This window comes from Pteronotus mesoamericanus, unplaced genomic scaffold (genome assembly GCF_021234165.1).
Source record: "Pteronotus mesoamericanus isolate MK-2021 breed Mesoamerican mustached bat unplaced genomic scaffold, CSHL_Meso_final contig_163, whole genome shotgun sequence".
NCBI classification, from domain to species: domain Eukaryota; kingdom Metazoa; phylum Chordata; class Mammalia; order Chiroptera; family Mormoopidae; genus Pteronotus; species Pteronotus mesoamericanus.
The window spans coordinates 1-16007 of NW_026555064.1; the positions used below are offsets into that span (position 1 = coordinate 1).

The 16007-nt window shown below is 37.4% G+C and overlaps 1 protein-coding gene and 1 pseudogene across 1 annotated transcript; both read left to right on the plus strand.

Moving 5' to 3' along the window:
- Positions 1-3: 3 nt before the first annotated feature.
- Positions 4-14893, plus strand: MSMO1 (methylsterol monooxygenase 1). Its single transcript, XM_054595761.1, has 6 exons — positions 4-84; positions 4882-5167; positions 8956-9104; positions 9992-10118; positions 11834-11988; positions 13844-14893. Exons 2-6 carry the CDS (start codon positions 4913-4915, stop codon positions 14037-14039), a joined length of 882 nt encoding a protein of 293 aa, XP_054451736.1. The 5' UTR covers positions 4-84; positions 4882-4912; the 3' UTR covers positions 14040-14893.
- Positions 6670-6773, plus strand: LOC129062850 (uncharacterized; annotated as a pseudogene).
- Positions 14894-16007: the final 1114 nt, after the last annotated feature.

The window sequence follows — 16007 nt, forward strand, 5'->3', positions numbered from 1 at the left end:
CCTCAGCCAGAAGAAGCGAATTCCTGGTCCGGCACCAGACCGAATTTGGGTGGTGAAGGTGGTGGTCTCCGCGCGAGCGTCCAGGTAAGGGATCGGAAGAGAAGATCTTAAGTGAGGAAGCGGGGGCGTGCGGTCTCCGGGCCTGTGCACCGCGGGATTGACGGGGGGTCGGGAACGAATGCACGCTCAGGGCCGGGTAGGGGCATCCTTACCCAATGTGAGGGCGGCGAGGGGCAGGAGGAAAAATGGTGTGAAATCCTTAAACGATGGTACTGGGCTGGGGCTTGTCACTTGCTCTGTGAAAGTCTACAGTCATCCCGAGACTGGACGTATTAGATGAGAGTTACAGCACAAGTTGACGGAGTGATTGAGGAAAGTTCTACAAAATAGAAGCATCACAGGCGGAGATTGGATGTGTCTTGTCTGTGCGATGGGGGTTGGTGGGGTTGGGAACTTTCTTAAACTTTAAGTATTTTAAGAAGGTTAACTCTGTTGTTTAGATAGATCCTGCCGTTGGGCCCTAGAAGTTGGGTTTAAAAGGGCAACTTCGAGGCAGGGCAAGACCAAATGAGGGAACTGGGGCATTCTGGTCTTAACTAAGGGAGAGGGTCCGACGTTGGCAGACAGTACTCAAGGTTTCTCAAAGAACCCACAAGTAATTAAATTTCTTTTTTTTCTGAGGACCTAGTCAGCCTGCTGCAGAGCAGGTTTCCAGTCCATCCGGTTGTCCAGGGAGGAGGAAAGCAAAAACAAATTCACTGTATCTCCTTCCCCCTCCTCTTTATTTTCTAGCTTCTGTTGAGTTGGCGGCAATTTGCCCATTTTCCTCCGTTGTGTACGGAGAGTAAACACTTGAATGTTAGTTAAAGCAGGTATCTGTATACTGAGTGAGAGTTTTAAAGACTTTAGTTAGCAGAGGCAGAAGAGACTTAGAACATTCTGTCAGAGGTGACTAAGTATGTGAAAGTGCAGTTCACAAAACTAGGTATCAAAGGAGGTGGAGGTACATGGGCCGGATCGTTAGGAGCAGTTGCTGAACTTTTGGACATGTTGAGTTTTATGTGCCTCTGAAGTGTCTTAACTTGGAGCTAGCCCGTACATTTGGAGGATTAGAACATGGAATTTAGAGGAGAAGGCTGGAAAGAGAGGCTGTGGATATTAGCAGATCTGTAAAAAGGAAATATTTAAGAACACCCAAGGTAACCTGGGATTACCAGATCACTACTAGAAGGAAGTAAGGAAAGCGTCATTGGAAAACTACAGCGTCAGTTGTCAAGTCTCCCTTTCTCAAAAGCTACACCACAGACAAACTAAATGGGAAAGTGCTGTATCCTTTCCCATGTCCTGGCTGAGTCTTTGGCACAGAGGCTCCCTCTACTGAAAACACCCTCTGTGTCCCCTGCCTCACTCTTTTTCTCTTTTAACCTGGTCCCCTCCCTTCCTGCTCCAGGGCCAGTTTAGGGCATATCTTTCTCTAGGAACTGTTTCAGGTCCTCTTTGTTCTCAAAACACTCTGTTTCCAGCCCTTTTACTGTACTTATCACATCCTTTTATGATAGGCTGGTTACTTCTTTGTATCCCTCACTAGAGTTTCTGTTTTGTAAAGTCAGGGGTGCAGGCAGGAGCTAGCACAGTGGCTGCAGCCCGCAGCACCAGTTAAGTCACTGAGCACCTGCAAATTCCAAGAGGGAAGGAAGGAAAGTTATTTCAATGAGAGAAGTATCAAATCTTGCAGGCTCGTTAAGTAAAATAAACTCGAAAACATGTTTAGTGGATTTGGCAGCTAGGTGATCCTTAGTGATTTTAAAAAGTAAGTTCACTGCAGTGACGAGAATAGGAAGCTGATTGTAGTTGCTAGAAAATGTGAAAAGGAAGACAGCCTGGCTTTTAGGAGCCTTGGGTAATCTGTAGGAATTATCCTTCTCTTCCTGTAATATTTATTGTGTGCATGATTATTTATGATTAAGTAGAGCGTAATGGATGATAGCATAGGGTTCCCCACTTAGCATTTTTCTACTTTGGGAAAGTTGCATGATCTTTCTAAACCTGGATTTTCCATTTAGAAAATGGGGACAATAAAGGTACCTACCTCATGAAAGTGTGTGGTAAGGATTAGAGCCTATAAAATATAGAGAGCATGTGGCACACTTAGGATACACTTCCTGGCACACAGAACATGCTCAGTCATTGTTAGCTTAGAATTACTGTGTGTCAGGTCCTGTGCTAAGTGCTTCATATGCATTCTTTCTTGGACTCATTGGAAGAACTATTGTGTTTTTGTTTTTCTTCTTTTCAGCTTTATTGAGGTATAATTGACAGATAAACTTAGAAGATATTTAAAGTATACCTTGTGATGATTCGACATTGGGAAAAGATCTCCACTGTCTAGTTACCATTGCTCGGAGAAGTTACATAACTTGCTCAAAGTCACACAGCTAATAAGTGGTGTTGCTTCAACAGTGTCAGATTTGTTAATCATCTCATGAAAAGTAAGGATTGGAATGACTTATTTTGCAATTTAGAAGATCTTTGAAGATATCTCGGTGTGAATGGGGAGCAAGCTAGATCTCACGCAGTCTAGTGAGCTGTGTGTGAGTCAGCGGTCAGAGGCTTTATATTGGTCTCTGAAAAAGAAGTTGGTTGGCTCAAAGAAAGAAAAATGGTACAGTGGCTTGAGGGAGAGGTGACAGAGATAGGAAAGCTTTCCTCAAGAAAGGGAGGCTAGACTATGTTTTTAAACTTAAGTGGAGATAGACTTCAGTGAAGAGAGAAAGAGAAATGATGAGGAAGGTAAAGGGAGTGATGGACAAGTTGTTGATGAGCTAAGATACAAACACAAGCCTGGTCCGTCTTAGAGGAGAGGGTAAGTGAGCTGAGAGAAGTTTTGAGGTTGGGATGGCACAGGACACAATGTGATAGTCTCCCCGGGCTAAGTCAAAGTCACTTGAGAATTAGATAAAAGAAGAAGGAGGATGCAAAGTAAATTCAGAGACCTAAGGAAGTTGGCTCAGCTTCCCAGTATCCTCTATGAAGAATGGGGTAAGAGGTAAATTGGGGTGGAGGGAGAATTTTAAACACTATTAAGATTGAGCCTGAGGCTTCAGATATTTTTAGAGTGGTCCATCCATCATAATTCTTAGGTTAGGAACAGCAGTGAACATTTTTAGGAGAGTTATATTCTTTCTAAGTTTCTCTATTTTTTGACTTGATAACCTATTAAGCTTATTTATTATATAAGTAAAACATGCTCATGAAAAGAAAATTGTAAGTAGGCATACAATCGGTAAAATTTTTTCCTCTCCTTCCTAACAACCCTGCGCTGTGTAACCCATTACGTCTTGATCCCTTTTCCTAAAGGTCACCACTCTAAATTGTTCTGTGTTTCCTCCCATACACTTTCAGTGTGTGTGTGCGCACGCGCACGTGTGTGTTTATATGTACATATATGTGCATCAAGGTGCATAGAAAAATACATACCTTACAAAAACAAAAGTGGGCTCTTGCTATACATGTTGTGTAACTTGCTGTTTCACTTAACACTGAATCTTAGCCATCTTTTTGTGTAGAGCATACAGATCTTTCTTAAGTGGCTGTATAATTGTCTATGGAAAGACTTAGAATTTAATAACTTTTTTTGCTGGATCTATTTTTATTTTGTTTCTTTTCTCTTTGTTTTTGCTTTTATAATCAATGTTTCTTTTCCATTTTAGCATACCTATCTTTGTACATTTGAGTGAGAAAATTGCTGGGTCAAATGGTGTAGTCATTTTGAATCGTGAAAGATAACTGACTTTTTTTTTCCTCAAAGACATACTAAACCCCACCCTCACCTGCCACCTCAGCCCCCCCACATACTTTCTACCCCATCAACAATGTAATGATGCCTGTTTCCCCAAGTTATTACCCTTACCAATACTGGGTGCTGAGCACTATGAAATGCAAAGATTTTTGTTTTAGATTCATTAACTTATTTGAGTCAAATTAAACTGCTTATTTGTTTAGTGAGCATTTGTGTTTATTTTTCTGAGAACCAAGTGTGAATGGCCTTTGTCATTTTACTGTTGGGTTTTTAGGCTTTTCCTGAAGCACGCTTTGTAGCTCTTTGTCGTAGGTGTGATCTTTTGACTTTATTATCTTTTTCTTTCCCAATCAGAAGTATTTAATTTTTATGCAGTCATATTTGCCAGGCATTTTCTTTATAGGTTCTTTTGGTGTTTAGTGACTTTTTAAAAAAGATTGTATTTATTCTTAGAGAGAGGGGAAGGGAGGAAGAGTGGGAGAGAAACATGGATGTGTGAGAGGAACATTGATCAGCTGTCTTTCATATGACAAGTCCACAACCCAGGCATGTTCCATGCCCCAGCTGGTAATGGAACTGGCTTTGCAGGCTGACACTCAACCGAGCCACACCCGCTAGGGCTTAAGTGACACTTAAACTCCAATATTGCTCATTGACATTACAAGTTTTTCTATGGAGACCATACTAAAAAGTCTCTTTAAGGATAGCTTGAAATTCTTAATCCACTGTTGGATCTTTTTGATCCTGCTCTTGGGGGTTATCCTGTGGCTTTCATATTTTTTTAAATTGTAAAAATAGTTTATTATATATATTTAGTAAAAGGTGAAAAGATTCCTGCAATCTGAAGAGAAACTGGAGTATATAACATGTACCTTTTGATCAGTATCTACAAATGGAGGTGGTGATGACAGCCAGAAGACTCTTGGTTTTTTTAACTGCATGTTTAGGACCTGAGAAATTGGTGCTGCTTTAGTAATTGTTATTTTTTAAATGATCAAAGATACACTTTTAAAACTCCTTTCTTGGAATTTCATTGTTTCGCTTGCATTCTTATGTATGTATGTATGTATTTATGTTTACAGAATTATAAGGCCGTGTGCAGAGATTTGAAAAATGGCGGCAAATGAAAGTGTCAGCATCTTTAGTTCAGCGTCCTTGGCTGTGGAGTATGTAGATTCACTTTTACCTGAGAATCCTCTGCAAGAACCAATTAAAAATGCTTGGAACTTTATGTTGGACAATTATACAAAGTTCCAGATTGCAACATGGGGATCCCTGATAGTTCATGAGGCCCTTTATTTCTTGTTCTGTTTACCTGGGTTTTTGTTTCAATTTATACCTTACATGAAAAAGTACAAAATTCAAAAGGTGAGTATGATGGACTCACAATGGAATGTTATCATTAGTGTTGCATATTTTTAAAGTAATTGTGACTTTGTTTTGCGAGACCCTAGATCAAGGCTATCAACAGAGATATAATTCAGCCACATATGTCATTTTAAATTTTCTAGTAGAATATGTAAAAAAGGTAAAAAGAAATAGGAAAATCAATTTTAAAATACATTTCATTTAATACAGCAATCTAAACGATTATCATTTCAACAAGTAATCAGAATTAAAAACATACTTAACGAGGTATGTTCTAATTCTCATCACTAGTCTTGAAATCCAGCGTGTATTCCACACTAACTTTAGCCCAACTTGCTTCAGCCATATTTAAAGTGCTCAGTAGTCACTTGATGCTAATTGCTACTGCACTGGACAGTGCAGCGTTAGATCATTATTGATACTGTTTCAAGAATAATCTGTTAAGTTGCGCTTCAAGTAGATGTGACATCCACTAGTGAGCTTGAGAGTTGCCAGGAAAAATCTAGACTAACTTTTATCAGCACTTGGTGAACCCATGATAGTTTCTAATGCTTACTGCTTACCTTTCTAAAAAGTCATGCCAAACTGAGCTGAAGGGCACACACAGCCTTGGTAGAAAGTAGACATCTTGAGAGTGTTCATCTACGGAGACTAATTTGCACTCACTAAGTCTACGGCGGGTGGCAGTGCATGCATTCTCTCTGTCTCTCAGCATCGTTGCCTCTTCCAGGGAGTGTCGCTTTAAGCCAGTCCAGATAGTGATATTCTCCAGGGATAGCGCAGGGGGCCAGGTGCCTGTGGACTCCAAGCCAGAGGAGGGAAGAACAAAGGCCAAGAGGGATGGGAATAGGAAGGGATGTGGCCCAAAAGAGAGTATCCTGTAACCCTCTTTGAGGACGCAGAATTGAGGACAGGACACAGAAGTTCCAAAATGTTTTTTATGCAAGGGCCTGCCTTGAAAGGCAGTGTGGGGGTGAATCCGGCGGCCCATTGATTTGCTTATGTGGCTGCTTCATTGTGTGGCTGGCCAGGCCACAGTGTCATTGTCCTCTGCTCTCCATAGTTGAATCATTGGTCAGAGGTGTTAACCTTTCCAAAGAAAGGAGGACCTTTTTCAGTCAATGTTTTATGACTGGCTTGAAAATGGAGTGTAGGAAAAGGACAAGCAATCATGTGTTTGGTTGCTGGTAGTTATTTGTAAACAGACATTAAAAGGATGGGTAGTGTGGCTTCAGGTCTGTCCTCAGCATGTCTTTCTTTGAATTTCAGAACCATTACAGGTTTTGCTTTGAGCTTTTTTGATACTAAAGTAAATTGCGATGCTAAATCAGTACAAGTTTTCACAATATAGGGGGATTAAAAATCATTGCAAGTTAATTATAGGTTAATGAATTTTGAAGGCGGATAACCCTGAAACCCTGAAACATTGCGAGCACAGAAAGAAGTTGCTGTTGGTGATGAAATAGCAATTAAGACTTTCTGTTTTCAAAGAGAATAGACAGGTGTTGTATGAAAGGAGAGAAGGTTAGCACTCCCCTTGACAAGGATGGAAGAGGCCCTTGGGCCTAACAACACGCATACGGTTAAGGCATTGCCACCTACTTCAAAGAGAATAGACAGTGTGACAATTAATGCACATACATGCTAATGAGAAAATTTACAGGAATAAGTAGTAAAGTAGATCTTGTAGGATCTATTTCTTTTTACAAAGTCACACATTTTAATAATTCTGGGAATTTTCTTTGAGGAGACTCTCTCTCTCTCTCTCTCTCTCTCTCTCTCTATTCTTTTTGAGGTCCATGGCCGAATAATGATTCTGGGAATTTTGTTTGAGGACAGAGAGAGAGAGAGAGAGAGAGAGAGAGAGAGAGACACACACACACACACACACACACACACTATTTTTGAGGTCCATGGCCGAATAATGATATTCCTTCATATTAGGATGCAGTTATCAATAAAATATGGTAAACTGATAATGATTCTGGGAATTTTCTTTGAGGAGACACACACACACACACACAAAATATGGTAAACTGATAATGATTCTGGGAATTTTCTTTGAGGAGACACACACACACACACACACAAAATATGGTAAACTGATAATGATTCTGGGAATTTTCTTTGAGGAGACATACACACACACACACACACACACACAAAATATGGTAAACTGATAATGATTCTGGGAATTTTCTTTGAGGAGACACACACACACACACACACACACACACTATTCTTTTTGAGGTCCATGGCCGAATAATGATATTCCTTCCTATTAGTATGCAGTTATCAATAAAATATGGTAAACTGATAATCCACTAGGTATGAGTTTTTTGTTGTTAACTATCTTTTAAACTAATTTGTATATACTTTAAACAGTATAGCATGTGATTTTCTTATAGTTGATGAATTTTTGTGGTAATTTCTGCACTACATAGGTATCAGGATAGGTAGCCAGGATATTAAAAGTCTATCAAACAGTTCCTACCGGAAACAGTGCCATTGCCAGCCCAAGCCAGAATCTTCATTCCTTTTGTCCACAGTCACAGACTGGAGATTTGGAGGAGTAGGGTGATAATGCTCAGAAAAGAAATAGAAAGACATTTATAAATTATCTGATTTCCTCATTTTATTGTTGAGATAACTGACTTGTGTCGCAGAGCTAGTTAACTGGTTAGTGGTGGTCCTGAGATTAGAGACCACCCAGCTCTCTGGATTGATTCTCAGTTTAATGCCCCCCTCTTTTTTTTCCATAGGAAAAGTAACTCAAAAATTTTCAAGAGCAGAACTGGAAACCTAGATTCCAGTTAGTCCCAGTTCTGCTAATAACTGCCTGTGTGGTCTTGGGCAAGGTGGTGGGCCTCCTTGGCTTCTGCTGAACAGTAGTTCCCATACTTGAGAGAATTGTAGTTCAGTTGAAAAAAACTTCATTGGCAGATTTCAGAATTTTTATATAGGGACATTTAAAACAAAGCAGTAATTATTTACTGTCATCATCTTTTTATAAAGCCAAAATTACTTTTTCTTTTGTAAGTGTAGTCCTTTCAATTGAATAAATTTAGTTTGTTTTTTCTAACTTGACCTGCTAAGCAAGCTGGAGTCCCAATGAGATTTAAATAAACATTTTACTACATTGATCTCACTTCACTCATTTTGCTATTAATCTTTGAACTTCACCTGTGGGCAGTAGCTCTCCATTCTTTGGGAACCACTGGCCACATCTCTGAAGTTCTTCCAGCTCAGAGAGTTTATAATTCTGCTATTGTATATGAACAAAAGTGTACTAATTTCTAGGAGTGCATACTGCCAAATGTCTGGAAGCATCAATATACCTATGTAGTAAAGGCTTTCAGTGCTGCTGACAGAACTGCTTCAATAGCTGGGAGACACAATCGTAATCTTCGCCATAACACATTTCTTCTCTGACCTTCCGGATAAAAGAAGCGAATGATCTGTGAGCAGCAAAGACCAGGGAGGTACTCATTCTGTGCTGCTTCTTTGGTTTGAGTCTTATATTTGTTAAGCCTGGGTTTGTCTATTAACAATTTCTTCACATAAATTAGTGTTGGTAGTTGTCAGGAATTTAGAAGGGAGAATGTTGCGATTCCTGGGCTTTATTTACTGTAACATAGTAACTGTAATATAGAATTCACAAAACAATTACTTAAATAACAGAATTAAGGTCTCATTAAACATTAGAGAAAACTTTAGGAATTTACTTCTGGATGTCAGGCTACTGATAACAGAGACTAATACTAAATATTTGTGTTTTTTCTCTGTAGGATAAACCAGAAACATGGGAAAACCAATGGAAATGCTTTAAAGTACTTCTCTTTAATCATTTTTGTATCCAGCTTCCTTTGATTTGTGGAACTTACTATTTTACAGAGTATTTCAATATTCCTTATGGTTGGGAAAGTATGCCAAGATGGTATGTAGAGACAAATAAATCTTTAATGAAGATTTGATTTTTATAGTCAGTCATGGTTTGCTATCCAATTAAAATATCCTTAATGCTTATCTTTTTTATTTGTTAATGTTTCTTTGTTCTAAACTTTGTAAGTAAATACAATGTAGAAAAGTAAAACCATGGTAGAAACTTAAAACATTCCCATTTTTAGATCTTTCCTTAGTTTAGTGTAATACTTTATTGGAAGGTGCTTGTACTAACAAAAAAAAATTATATTTTTTGTTTAAAATTAATGAAAACAATGAGAATAGTTTGTGAGATTTATAAAAATTGTGTCCATATAGACACATACATTATCTGAGCGCAGGTATTTGTGTTCCAATAATATTTGTATTTGAGTGTATGTTTCTGACATGACTAAATACAAATATACCAATATATAAATATGTACTTTTTCTGTATAACATATATTCAACATATAAAAGAGTTTCTGTATATGTGTTTATTTGTATATAGAATACTTTTGTCCATTGTACTTGTGGTTTTCTTTTTGCTGAAAAAATAGTGATGATTTTATTATTATTATTATTATTAATATTATTTCAAGTTCTTCATCAATATTACTCTTTTCCTTGAGGTTTTGAATTTTGTTTCTTAACTTTGATTTTATACCTGTGAGTTAAAAAAAAAAATGAGTTAGAATTGATACAGGGGTCAATCTGTTCAGCTCTTTTTTGGGATGGGATCATGTAGCTGCCTCATATCTAGCAGTTTTGAGAATTTATTGATCAATATATACAGTTAGATCAAGCTTCTGGGTATTTGGTTCTATGTAATGTCCCAAGCAGTGGCCCCAAGTAAAAGTCTAGATTGCACTTTATACTTATGACAGTATTTTCATCTTAAAGGTATATGCTTTTGGCAAGATGCTTTGGTTGTGCGGTAATTGAGGATACCTGGCACTACTTCCTACATAGGCTCTTACACCACAAGAAAATATATAAATATATTCATAAAGTTCATCATGAGTTTCAGGTATGTTAGAATTATATTTAATACTTTTTCTATTAGAGGCAAAATGTCATATTTAATCTCCTGAGTATTTAAAAAAATTGTTGATGTTTATTTCTTTTTCCTTCTGCATGATTACTAAGAATGTTTCTCATACACCTACAGAAATAGCTGGTTCTACAGATTTTCTTTTCTTTTTTTAAATTATTCATTTGCGAGAGAGAGAGAGACATCAATTTGTTGTTCCACCTATTTATGCATTGATTGGTTGATTCTATGTCCCCTGACCAGGGATCAAACCTACAACCTTGGCTTATTGGGATGATGTCCTAACCAACTGAGCTACCTGGCCAGTGCTATAGATTTCCTTTAGTATTTTATTTTCATGGTAAATTGAGACCTGAAAGAAAAATGTCACATGATATAGTTCAGACTCTCATCTTTGTGGCCAGAGCACTACCCTGACACCGTTGATTACCCGCAGTTTAGTAGAAGCTATAATGTCTTGGGGTTTTGAAAATGGGACCCCCGAAACAACAAACCTCTAATCTTTAGACTTCTAAAACAATGACCAACTTAGTTTTCACATTTTCACCACATTGCTGACTCCCACAAAAAGCCATTTAAGAATGTTTTTTTCCAATTACAGTTTACGTTCAGTCTTACTTTGTACTAGTTTCAGGTGTACAGCGTAGGGGTTAAACAGTCATACTGGACAAAGTGCTCCCCCTGCTATTTTCAGTACCCAGCTGGCACCATACGCAGTTACGGTGTCACTGACTGTGTTCCCTCTGCTGTACTTCATCTCCCCATGATTGTCCCGCCCCATCCCTTCATCTTTTTCACCCGGTCCCCAACCCCCTTCCCCTCTGGCAGCCAGCAGTCTGTTCTCTGTATTTATGAGTCTTGAAAACAGCGACTTTTTATCAGAACTGCTTTTGATGTAGATTTGTCAAACTGATTGTGTTGTGTTCTGCCTTGATCCCGATTACATGGTATGTTAAATCAAGCATCCCCTTTCTTGGCAGAACAAATTCAGATGCATAAACCCAAATTAGAGTTCAAGTCAGCTTAATGCCTTTATCTTAAACTATCGAAGACATTGAGATATTAAGTACATCCCTACTAGACCTTTTGATGTTAGGTAGGAACAAAAAGATTTTTTCATTGAGTATTTTATTCTTTACATATGTATGACTACATTCTTACATATAGAAACAATATAATTTTACAAACTGTATTCATAAATTAATTAGTATATATATATTATGGTTCTCCGGAGAAAAAGAAAGAACAGAGGATACACATGCACACACAGATTTATTTTAAGGAATTGGGTCATACGGTTGCGGGGGTTGGCAAAGCTGAAATCTGTAGGGAGACCGTAGGCTGGAAATGGAGGTGGACTGATGTAATAATCTTAGGTCTGAATCCCACAGGGCAGCAGGCTGGAGACTCAGGCAGGATTTCTGTGTTGCAGCCTTTGAGAACTCCTCCCTTAGCAAACCTTAGTCTTTGCTTTTAAGGCCTTCAACTGATTGGGTGAAGCCCAGCAGCATTACAGTGGGTAATCTCCTGTACTCTGAGTCTACTGATTTAAATGTTAGCCACATCTAAAAAATACCTTCACAGCAGCATCCAGATTGACTTCCCAAGCAGCTGGGCACTAGACCTATCCAAGCTGATGCATAAAATTAAGCATCACAATATATTAAGGAATTCTTACCTGTTTCTTTTAGGCTCCATTTGGAATGGAAGCTGAATATGCACATCCCCTGGAAACTCTAATTCTTGGAACTGGATTTTTCATTGGAATCATTCTTTTATGCGATCATGTAGTTCTTCTTTGGGCGTGGGTGACCATTCGTTTGCTAGAAACTATTGACGTCCACAGGTGAGTGACGGTTTCTGTCCCGGCATGAGGCGTTATCAAATGTCTTTACTTTCATGCTCATAAAATTATATATAAGTAGACGAATAGGAGAAGTTAAATTTGTTAATATTGTTATTTTTGAGAAAACAAGAGAGCATAACCATTGGATGGAAGTTCAAATAACAGAGACTTTTTGTATATCCCCTTAGTCTGTGGCTATGTCATTCTAACAGGGAGAAGGAGTTCTTTTGGTTAAATGAAATAAAATTTTGATAGGTACTTCAAAACTGCCCTCCAAAGTGGTCCCTGTTCATATTCCCAGCAGAGCTATGTAAGAATGCTTTCCCGCCCCAATATCCTTCCAAACCTGGGTAGTACCGTCCTTTTCGTCTTTGTCAATAAGAGGACACAGAGTTTTCAGTGCTGTATCCATGCACACTTCCCCAGGGACCCGTGAGGCTGTTTGTGCACTTATTATCAATAGTATTTTTTCTTCTTTGAATTATCTTTTTATGTCCTTTGCCCATTTTTCTGTTAGGTTATGTGTCTTAAAACCTATTGGTTTGCGTAAGCTTTGTTTGTTACATGTGTTCTAAATATTTTCTATCCGTCTGTCATTTGAATTTTAACTCTTGATTCTTTTCTAGTACTGAAGTTTTTAATTTCCCCATAGTAAAATCAGTCATTTCCCACAGTTAAATTGGCTCTTCGGTTTCATGTCTTGCTTTGGTCTTCCTGAAACACTCTTCAAAAGAAACTATTTGTGTAATTTTTGTAAAGATTTGGTTAAATACCATAATTCAGGATTCACAATTCCTTTATCCTTCCCTAATGAATCTAAGCCTAACTCTTGAAAAAAAAATTGGATCAGTTAGTCTTCCCTGTATAAGAGTATTTATTGTCTCATTGCCCAGTACTGATAAAATCACTACTGGTAACATTTACACATTTCACCTGCTTCTTTTCTGTTGCTTGGAAGATATTTTGTGGTAAATCATTTATGTGTAATGCTTTTTAAAATACCTAACATCCTAATTTTTCATTATTTTAAAATTATATACTCATTGCATTTTTGATTTGAGACTTATTACTATACATCTCATGAAAGCAGAATATTTAATTTTAAGAATTATTTTTAAATCACAGAAGTAGCATAACAAATCTTCTAATTCTAGGCAGAGACTGTTCTTCTATAGATAAACTGTAAGTGCTGCCTCTTTCATTCTTTCTTTCCTCTCACTGTTCTTTCCTTTTTCCTTCCCTCTCAGCCTTCTGAAGGGAGGGAGAGATTGGGGTGATTTAGAGTCGTGTATATTTGGCTGTCAAATTTTAGATATGTATTAGAAATAAACAAAATAATACCTAAATGGTATTCTTTTTAAAATTGTGTGTTCGTCCAGCTATAGAAAGCACACTCATACTTTAATTAATTGTGGTGCATTTAATTCCAACTTGTCATTGACTAAAATAAAAGAAGTTTGCTTAGTAATTGTCAGGTCTGACCTTCCTAATGCTTGATACTAGTTTCATGTAACTTTTTCTCAAAGACATACATGGTATTATAGGCATTAAAGGCTATGGTGAAAAAGCTCCTCCTCTGAAACAAAAGAGAAATAAGTCATGAAGAATCTATTCATTACTATAATCCCTCTTTTTCATTCCCTGATAATATAATATATAATTTCCATAGATTTTTTTTTAAATTTCTTAAGTGGTTTCTATAATATGCACTATTTTCTGTTAAGTTTTTGTCTTTTGTAAGCAGATCAGAAATAAAGTGACTTAGGTAAAGTGGAATGGTTGAATTAGTTAACAGACATGACTATCAGTGAAAATGTTGATTATTTCCTCATAATCTTTGTTATTTTTATTTCAGTGGTTATGATATTCCTCTGAACCCTTTAAATCTCATCCCTTTCTACGCGGGTTCTCGGCATCATGATTTTCACCACATGAACTTCGTTGGAAACTATGCTTCAACATTTACATGGTGGGATAGAATTTTTGGAACAGACTCTCAATTTATTGCCTATACTGAAAGGAAGAAGAAGATTGAGAAAAAGACCGAATAAATATTTATATAACACTTCCTGATTTAAAGCTAGCAGCTAACATTTCTTCTGAGGAGCAGAAATTAAGCATACGTCTTGTCTGCTGAGTGATAAAAATTAACGACCTTTATCTTCCTAGTGGGAACTTTTCCTACTTTCTATTCAAGTTCTGTCTGTGTAGAAATAAGTGAGGAAGTCTCAAACACCATGTTGCTAACTTTACAAAAAGGTTTTAAGTATTAGAAGGTCTATGTCTTTTCCCGCCAGTAACACCATAGGCCTGAAATTGATGTTGGTCTTTAAATCTTTTGAATATACAGTGACCATATCAAAAACTCTTTAATAGTGGATGTTGGGCTCGTATTGAACTTTAAACAGTTTTTAGAGTTTGCCTAAACATCAAAATATCATGAGGTGAATGACATCGACTGATACAGTGTGGATGAGGCTGCAAACTCAGGACCAGCCAGCACCATGAACTTCCACTCTGGTCTGGAGCTGACCTGTTCGGGGTGATTTTTCTGTTTTTGAGAAGTCCCTTTGCGTTCCAATGTACTATTGGCATCTAGGTATTTCTGAATTGATAGAAATGGAATATTTTAGTCTAATAAAAGTTTTCATGTTTCTTGAATTTTTTAAAAAATGAAGCTTTATTTCTGCCATTTACCCTCTAATTTGTGAAAATCAGGTCTTTATTATACTTAAAGTTGTATCTCGAAACTTTGTGAACTGATTTGTATTTGCACTTTGAGCTATTAAAATAAACGTGGTTTATTTTGTCTGATTACCTGGTTTCCAGTTTTCAACATCAGCTGTCACTTTTTATTTTATTCTTGTAAGGAAAAGTAGAGATATTGTTAAATTATTAAGTTTTGTAATAAAAGGAATGATTTTATTTTTTGTAAGTGCTTCATTTGCTTTTTTTTTTTTTTTTTTTTTTTTTTACAAAACATGTATTTACTAGCTTGTCTATTGTGGGAGATTCCATTGATCTGTTTCAATAAAGGGTATTGAAGCAGCTCTTTTCTCTACTTAGGAAATGTATGGAAGAATAAAGCTAAACTTTTTAGGGCTGATTTACTCTCAAATACTTGGATTCTAACTCAGATCAAGAATTGATAATTCTAACATACTGAATTGTTACTGTTTTAAAGTATGGGGCCATTTTCTGATGGGTTTCCCTTTTTTTGAAAAAGAAGCAAAATAGTTCTGTCAAGAGGTAACTGAATCTTAATAGAGAGGAGGAGATATTTAATCAAGTGGGTACTAGCTTTAAAAGGATTTTGAAGTTTCGAAGTTCAAATGAATTGCATTACTGAGGAAGAAAAGAATTTGCAAATATGACTGTGAAACTATTTTAGATGATCAGGCAGTAAGTCAGTCATTTCAGACTTGGTCTTTTCTGTAGGGTGGATTCAGGTTCACTTTCTCTGGAGAACAGCCTTCTATCTCTGGGGAAGAATATGCCCACATGCTATCATTCTGGGAATCAAGTATGGAAAGGCAGCTTAAGATTCCCCTGTGGAGTAGGTCCCTTTCCACAGAATCCCTCCTTTCACGTTTATGCCCGCCTCACCCCGGGCCTCCCCAGTATCTGCAGAGTCCTGAGCCTCTTCTGTTCAATTTCTGTTAAATGTCTCTAAGCAACAAACCTGCCATGGCAGAGGTGACCATGCTGATTCGGGGAAGAGACCTGTGACCTAAAGACTGTACACAGAGTTTTGGATGAGATTGCTTGCAATGTTGGTTTTCAGTATTTTGCAATACAGTCTTAGAAATTTTTCATTGGGTGCATTTGACAAACAGAAAAGCACACAAGTTGATAAGAGATCACAATCGTGTAATTATTATCCAGATCAAAAATTTGACTACCTCCACTTTTGGAATGAGATTTTTAGCAGTTTAACAACTGAATCCAGATGATCTTGACTAATGAGCTTCTCATGTCCTGATATGAGGCTTTGCCTGTGGCTGCAGTTAAACCTATTA

Excerpts from the sequence above, each read along its gene's own strand:
- MSMO1 (XM_054595761.1), top strand. The coding sequence starts at position 4,913 with ATGGCGGCAAATGAAAGTGTCAGCATCTTTAGTTCAGCGTCCTTGGCT. Across the intron at positions 9,105-9,991 it reads TGGGAAAGTATGCCAAGATG|GTATATGCTTTTGGCAAGAT; the intron begins GTATGTAGAGAC and ends TTCATCTTAAAG. Across the intron at positions 10,119-11,833 it reads AAGTTCATCATGAGTTTCAG|GCTCCATTTGGAATGGAAGC; the intron begins GTATGTTAGAAT and ends TGTTTCTTTTAG.